This window comes from Bison bison, unplaced genomic scaffold (assembly GCF_000754665.1).
Source record: "Bison bison bison isolate TAMUID 2011002044 unplaced genomic scaffold, Bison_UMD1.0 scf7180017864381, whole genome shotgun sequence".
NCBI lineage: Eukaryota > Metazoa > Chordata > Mammalia > Artiodactyla > Bovidae > Bison > Bison bison.
The window spans coordinates 2,577,943-2,585,391 of record NW_011494953.1 but is presented as its reverse complement, the minus strand read 5'-3'; the positions used below and the strand labels follow the sequence as shown (position 1 = coordinate 2,585,391).

Genomic DNA, 7,449 nt, shown 5'->3' with positions numbered 1-7,449 from the left:
TGCCATGGGGAACCGGGGGAGCTGAAAAGTCAGTAGTCAGTAGTCATCCCACCACTTTTTTAAAAAAGATGATGCTGGAATAGATATAGCCTCAGCACTTTCAGAAGTTCCTTCACATTTTCTCTTAGATCTCGGCAAGGAACGCCACCAGAAAACGTGAATGGCAGGGCAGGTGGAGGTGTGGCCCACTTTTTTGTGTTACTTGGCCCCTCCCTCCGCCCCAAACAGCTCCCACTTTTTTTTTTCTGGCAGCGCCTACAACTCCCAGAAAGCAACACGGGGATGAAGGCGGAACCAGCTGGCCCAACCGAGATCAGTGATTGGTGATGCGCGCTGGGCCAATTGGAGGAGTTGTTGTTTAGTGGTCTAGGAGAACCGGTCGGGGAGGGAGGAAGGAGGCACGATGGTGTTGGAAAGCACTATGGTTTGGTGAGGAGCCACCTCGGGCCCCCTTGGGGAGCGGGACTGGGTCGGGGGCGCCTGTAGCTCGGAGGCCGGGCGGGCCTGGGGTGGGGAGGGGGGCCTGGTGGAAAAGATGAGGCCTTGGGCCGGGAGGAAAGGAGCTCCAGCGACTCCCTGAGTCATCCCGGGGCCCCAGAGGTAGTTCCAGACGGACAGGCCCGAGGTAGCCCTCTTAACCCTCAGTCCGCGGACGGTCATTGACCGGCCCTGCTATTTTTCTCCATCACAGCGTCGTCTTCTCTAGACCAGCCTACATCTGTCTTTAGCTAGAGTCCTGCTTCTCGGACTCACCATGATAGTCTTCTGCCTTCCTCTCTTCTTTTCAAAATGATGAGTGTTAGTTAGGAAGAGAGTTTCAAATCCCTTCCTCTCCCCATTCACTTGTCGCCGACTCCTTTGCTTTTCCTGGTGTTACCGTCAAAGGCACTACAAGAGTACTTTATAAGTGTTTGTGGCTTAGTCGCTAAGTCGTGTCGGACTCTTGGCCATTCGGACTGTAGCCCGCTAGGTTCCTCTGTCCCTGGGATTTTCCAGGCAAGAATCCTGGAGTGGTTTGCCATTTCCTTCTCCAGAGGATCTTCCCGACCCTGGGAACGAATGCGGATCTCCTGTAATGCAGGCAGATTCTTTACCGACTAAGAAGTGAAGTGAAGTGAAGTCACTCAGTCGTGTCCGACACTTTGTGACCGCATGGACTATAGCCCACCAGGCTCCTCCGTCCATGGGATTCTCCAGGCAAGAGTACTGGAGTGAGTTGCCATTTCCTTCTCCAGGGGGTCTTCCAGACCCAGGGATCGAACCCAGGCAGACACTTTAACGTCTGAGCCACCAGGGAAGCCCTTACCGACTAAGCTACCTTCTAAATGCTAGGCATTTGATTTGCTTCATCTCACTTAAGCCTCACAATACTCCCTCCCTTTTACAGATGAGGATACCGCGTCTCGGCAGTTTTAAATGACTTACACAAAATCACACAGCCGATTAAGTGGTGGAGCCTAGGTTTAAACCCAGGATTATCTGACTCAAAGACGCTTCGGCTCTTATCCAGTGAGCTCTCTGTCTTCATCAGTCTCAGACGTGGCTGAGTAGCTATTAGGAACTGAGGACCACACTTTTGCAAGGTTTCAAGAGTTTCTTCTAAGTGTGAGCCTAGAATGAAAACAGAATAGTACACAAACACACACAAATCTCCAGTTGCATGGGACAGACACCTAAGGGTTTTCTTTTTGCTGCGAAGATACTGTTGCCAGATAACACATAGGATGCCCAATAAAATTTGAATTTCAGATAAACAATTATTTTTAATATCAAAATGGCTATGTGTGTGTCCCACATATTGCATGGGACATACTTTCACTAGAAAGTTTCTGTTGTTTGTCTGAAATTCAGATTTAACTGGGAGTCCTGTATTTTCTCTTATTTTTGGCTGTGCCGGGTCTTCATTGCTTTTGCCTGGGCTTTCTATGGTTGCTGGGAGCCGGGGCTACTGTTTGTTGTGAGGGTTTGCAGGGTTCTGGTTGCTGTGAACACGGGCTCTAGGCGCCAGAGCTTCAGTAGTTGTGGCACACAGGCTCAGCAGTTGCCGCTCACTCGGGCTTAGTTGCTATGTAGCATGTGGGATCTTCCCAGACCAGGGATCGAACCCATGTTCTCTGCATTGGCAGGTGAACTCTTTACCACTGTGTCACCAGGGAATTTTGGGAGCCCTGTATTTTCATTTGCTAAATATGGCAGCCTCTGGGAGAAAGCAAGTTAAGAGTAGAAAGAGGACAGGATTTGGAATCCAAAAACCTGTGTTTTGGGTACTTTCCAGCTGCATGTTCTTGAGAATGTAGTAAATCTCTCACTTTAGCTCTAAAATGAGAATGTAATAGTAACATCTACTTTTCTCATAGCACAGGTAGGCAGTGTGTGTCATGGTGCTCTGTAAACTGCGCAGCACTGTGCATCTGTTAGTTGCCATGATGCTTAAGAAGTCCTCAGGAAAGAATTTAAGAGGGTCCCTGAAGGGACTTAGACAGATGTTAAGGAGAGGCCATTACATGTAAGGAGAAGGGCATAAGGAAAGCTGCTGAAGTGTACATTCTCAAGGCTTGTTTAGGGAGTAGAAACTGGACTAGTGTGACTTCATTATTCGGTTGTTGGTTGAAGGTGGTTCCCTTTTTTGGAGAAAGGGGGATGCAGCCAGGTAGAAGAGCACAGGTGTCGGGTTGAGGAGGCTGAATTCTGCCCTTTACCCTTCAATAGAGGACTACTGAAAACGTTCTGAGGCTGGTGGAGCCAGAGCTGTATACAAAATGGGATTTAAGAATGCTGATCTGGCTTGAGGTATAGGAGGAAAGATTAGGTCCAGAGTGATGCATTGGCAGCCTGTTGTAACAGCCCAGCCATAGAATAGCAGTGAAAGCCACTGCTTTTCTCATGCTTTGCTGTCCCTCAGAATTCTCTGGAGGAGCTTATTAAAAAGTTGTGTATATTTGATTCTGCTTGGTCTGGTGGCTCAGACTCCTAGCCAGGGAAGCTTAGGCATCTGTATTTTATTTTATTTTTTTTAGATGAAAGCTTTATGGAATAGCTGGATAATTTTGTCAGCCCTTATTTTGATATAAACTTTAATTGGGAAAAATTACTTACTTTTGAGCGAAAGTAGTCACAGGAAATGCATGCATTATCCTGTCTGTATAAAGTTCAATGTTGGGAAAACCAAACTGCAGTTTTTAGGGGGCACATGTAGGTGTGCAAGCATCTGTTTTTACCACTGCCAGCACTGTCACCCTCAGAGTGGTTCTGATGCACTCGTGACAGTATGAGGACTGCTGTCCTGTTCTGCACAGTAGGTTCTTCCTCCCTCTCAAGCCGCCCCCAACACCCCTCTCCTCCCGCCCCCAGGTCTTCCTCTGACATCTTTCTTCCAGCCTTCATCCATCTGCTGGTCTTGCCCACAGCCTTTGTACTTAGTAGCTATTCCAGCTGGATGATCCTCAAAGCTTCCATTGTTTCATATATTTAGCCACCACTGTATTGAAGCTAGGAAGGCAGTTATTTCCCTGTTGGGAGAGTAATTGGAAACAGTGTATCAGGGAAAAAAGAATGGAGCATGGTCAGTAAAGTCTGCCCTTGACCTCCTTTATATAGATTGAGTTTCCTCTATAAGAACTGGTCTGTGTATCGTGCTTACTGTTAGGCATTGTGCTAAGTACTTTCTGTGAGCTTAATCCTCATAGCCAGCACTATCCAGGTAGGTATAATAAAACCCATTTTACAGATGAGGTACCTGGATGTTAGAGAAATTCAGCAGCTTCCTTATAGGACCATAGAACTATCAAGTAGTAGAGTAGGGATTTGAACCTGCCTGAACACTGCCCTTCCAACCTTTTCTGCTTGTCTTCCAGTAGCTTCTTAATTACCTCTCTTCATCATTTTTGGTTTGTATTTATTGCCTGGCAAAGGATACTAAAGAAAAAATGGCCTCCAAGCCCGTTTAGCTTGCCAGGAGAGATGAGCTGTCTCTGAGTCTGCTGCTTGCTTTCAGTGTTTTGAGGGACCTCAGTCTGTCAAGAATTCATTCTCTTCTGGGGTGTAGATAACTTACTTACTTCTCTGCCTTCTTTTGGTCTCCGGGAACCTGGTGCTTGTATTTCATGTTACTTGGATTCTTACAGATTGTGAAAAGCTATAGGGATAGAATACGTGAGACCCCCAGATCTGTGAAACCTCGTTTTTGCAGTTCAGTCCAGCTGTCAAAGCTGTTGAACATTTAACCAGATAATTTAGATTGTACTTTCCTACATTCAGTGCTGCCAAGTGTGTGTTATTTCATAAATATTTTTCAGTTGCCCTGTTGATTTCCTGCCTTGGAATACTCCTATTTTAATAGCAGATAGCGTGTCTCTCCACGACCATGATTGATAATACTAAGGCACCTTATAAAAAGGTGGACATGGTACATTAGTAGATCACAGCCTTGCGTACTTACACAATTACTTGTGGAGATTTAAAAAGGTTTTTTGCCTTTGGTTATTTTGAGTCAGTAAGTCTAGAGGAGGGCTTGGTCATGTGTATATTAAAAAAAAAAAAAGTTGCAGCTGATCCTCTGTCCACAAAGACTGAGAGCCACTGCCTCATGGCACCCCTCATGGGAGAGTTGTTGGGGGTAGGGGGGTGGTCCCTGGGACTGGACGGAATGTCTCAGGCCTCACAGTGTGGCCTGTCTCCTGCTTCTCCTCTAACCTGGCAGCGTGGACAACAGTGAGTACATGCGGAATGGGGACTTCTTACCCACCCGGCTGCAGGCCCAACAGGATGCTGTCAATATAGTCTGTCACTCCAAGACCCGCAGCAACCCTGAGAACAACGTGGGCCTCATCACACTGGCCAAGTAGGTGGCGCAGGGCGGGCGGGCGTGCGGGGGAGGCGGAGCGATTCCTGTCTGTGACCCACTAGGGCGCTAGGGCACTGCCTTTTCGTAGATTCCATGAGGCTGCTTTTGCCCATCACCTTCCTAGACTACCTTCTTCACTACTCCATATAAATATAAGCAGCAACTTGTTTTTTAAAAAATTAATATCAACCTGAATTTAATAGAAATGTGAAGCTTAATTTCTGTGATAAAATCTCAGTGTATTCTATTTTATTTATTTTTTCTATTTTTAATGTTCTGGTTGTGCTGGTTCTTTGTTGCTGCATGCAGGTTTTCTCTGGTTGGGGGGCCTGCTCTCTAGTTGTGGTGCTTGGGCTTCTCGTTAAGCCCAAGGGCTTCTCCCCTTGCTGTGGAGCACAGGCTCTAGGCACACGGTCTCGGTAGTTGGGGCGCACAGGTCTAGCTGCTCTGAGGCGCGTGGAATCCTCCTGGACCAGGAATTGAACCTGTGTCCCCTGCGTTGGCAGGTGGACTGTCAGCCACTGTGCCACCGGGGCAGTCCTCACTGTATTTTAAAGATAATAAAAAGTGATTTGGGGTCAGCTTCCCAGGGCATATGTCACACATCGTGTTACCCCCAAAGTAATTTGTTTTAGGAACTGATAATCCGCAAATGAGTGACTGCCCATCCCAGCATTCATGTTATTAGCCAGAAAATGAGTCTAAAAATGAAGAGGATAGGAGAGAAGAAGGAGCATCCAGCTATTGTAGAGAATTCTCAGGCCCCTGAGAGGAAGATGGCATGAGAGAGGTTGGGGGACATACTGGAAGAGGGCAAGCTTCTCTCAAAATGACCCCCTTCTTATCTTCTGTGTTTCATATCCACACAGTAGGGATTTTTCTCTATTTTTCTCCAGTTACTCTCCAGTTGTATGTCGTTGACGTGTAACACTGTGTAAGTTGGAGGTATACAACGTAACGATTTGATAATGTGTATATCGCAAAGTGATCACCACAGTAAGTTTAATTAATATCCATGTCTCACATAGTTAAAAGTTTTTTCCTTGTGATGAGAACTTGGAAGATCTACTCTGTAAACAGTAGATGTTTGTTTAGGAAAAATAGAGATAACAGTTATCATCAAGGTCTCTAAAGAAAACATGAGTTGAACACAGTTCGGAGGCAGTTGTCCTACCCTGAAATCACAGAAGTGCTCCTTCCCCATTCCAGTGACTGTGAAGTGCTGACCACACTCACCCCAGACACTGGCCGCATCCTGTCTAAGCTTCACACTGTCCAGCCCAAGGGCAAGATCACCTTCTGCACTGGCATCCGCGTGGCCCATGTGAGTCCTGCAGGGTCTCTCTGGTGGTTCCTCCTTGCTCTGGGATTCTGCCTCCACCCTTACTCATTTCCCCCCTAGACTCTTGGAGTGAGAACCAGCACCAGGGAAGAGAGATGATGTAGAGAAAGGAGTGGAAAAGATAGAGTGGGATGATCAGTGAAGATCATGAAGGGGAAGTCCCTAGAATGGAGAATTAACCCCTCTTCCTTATCCACAGAGAGGCACAGAGAGAAGGGAAGGGAGGAGGAGGGGGTTTAAATCTGGCGTGAGTGTGATGATAGGCTCAAAGTATATGGAAGCCATAAGAGAGAGTGATAGGAAAGAGCTGGGGGATTCCTGTGGCTGACTCCAAGAACTTCCTCTTCCTTTTCAAGCTGGCCTTGAAGCACCGGCAGGGCAAGAATCACAAGATGCGAATCATTGCCTTTGTGGGAAGCCCTGTGGAGGACAATGAGAAGGATGTGAGTCCAAGTGACAGCCGGGGAGTTTGGACACCACATGTTTGGGAGGGGGCTTCTGTTGGCTCTTGGGAGAGTCAGGAAGAAGCATTGGGTCCATGAATTTGGGGAAAGGAGGTTGTACAAAATTCAGTTTTTCTGTTGGGGCCTTGGAGAGGTCCTCCCTCTCATGTATGCTTGTGATGTATGTCACCTTGCCTCGTGGTATAGAACAGACTTCCTCATTTCTCTCCCCTTCTTCCTAGCTGGTGAAACTGGCTAAACGCCTCAAGAAGGAGAAAGTAAATGTTGACATTATCAATTTTGGGGAAGAGGTGAGTAAGGGAAAGTAAATGTTGACATTATCAATTTGGGGGAAGAGGTGAGTAAGGACCAGTTGGGGGCCAGTGACTGCTTTGATTGTAAATAGAGAACAGTTTTTGCCTAGAGGAGTGTCTGCATGGGGGTGAGGGGCTGCAGACAGGAGCTGGTGGCAGAGAATGGGGGCAGGCCGGGAAGGAGAGCCTCCTGTGTTCTTCTCTCCCCAGGAGGTAAACACAGAAAAGCTGACCGCTTTTGTAAACACATTGAATGGCAAAGATGGAACCGGTTCTCACCTGGTGACAGTGCCTCCTGGGCCCAGCTTGGCTGATGCCCTCATCAGCTCGCCCATTCTGGCTGGGGAAGGTGGTGCCATGCTGGGTCTTGGTGCCAGTGACTTTGAATTTGGAGTGGATCCCAGCGCTGATCCTGAGCTGGCCCTGGTGAGCAAACATTGACCTCCAGGAGCGCCCAGGTGTCCTTCTTGATCCTTCTCACACAGCATGTAGCTTCTCTAGGGCTAG

The 7,449-nt window shown here is 47.5% G+C and overlaps 1 protein-coding gene across 1 annotated transcript in view; it reads left to right on the top strand.

The window, feature by feature from the left end:
* The first annotated feature begins 345 nt into the window (after positions 1-345).
* The window catches only part of PSMD4 (proteasome (prosome, macropain) 26S subunit, non-ATPase, 4), a 9,293-nt gene continuing 2,189 nt past the window's right edge, over positions 346-7,449 (top strand). Inside the window, exons 1-6 of the mRNA XM_010857517.1 lie at positions 346-429; positions 4,700-4,840; positions 6,053-6,167; positions 6,542-6,628; positions 6,871-6,939; positions 7,153-7,368. Coding sequence (XP_010855819.1) covers positions 404-429; positions 4,700-4,840; positions 6,053-6,167; positions 6,542-6,628; positions 6,871-6,939; positions 7,153-7,368 — 654 coding nt within the window. The 5' untranslated portion in view covers positions 346-403. The remainder of the gene's footprint in view (positions 430-4,699; positions 4,841-6,052; positions 6,168-6,541; positions 6,629-6,870; positions 6,940-7,152; positions 7,369-7,449) is intronic.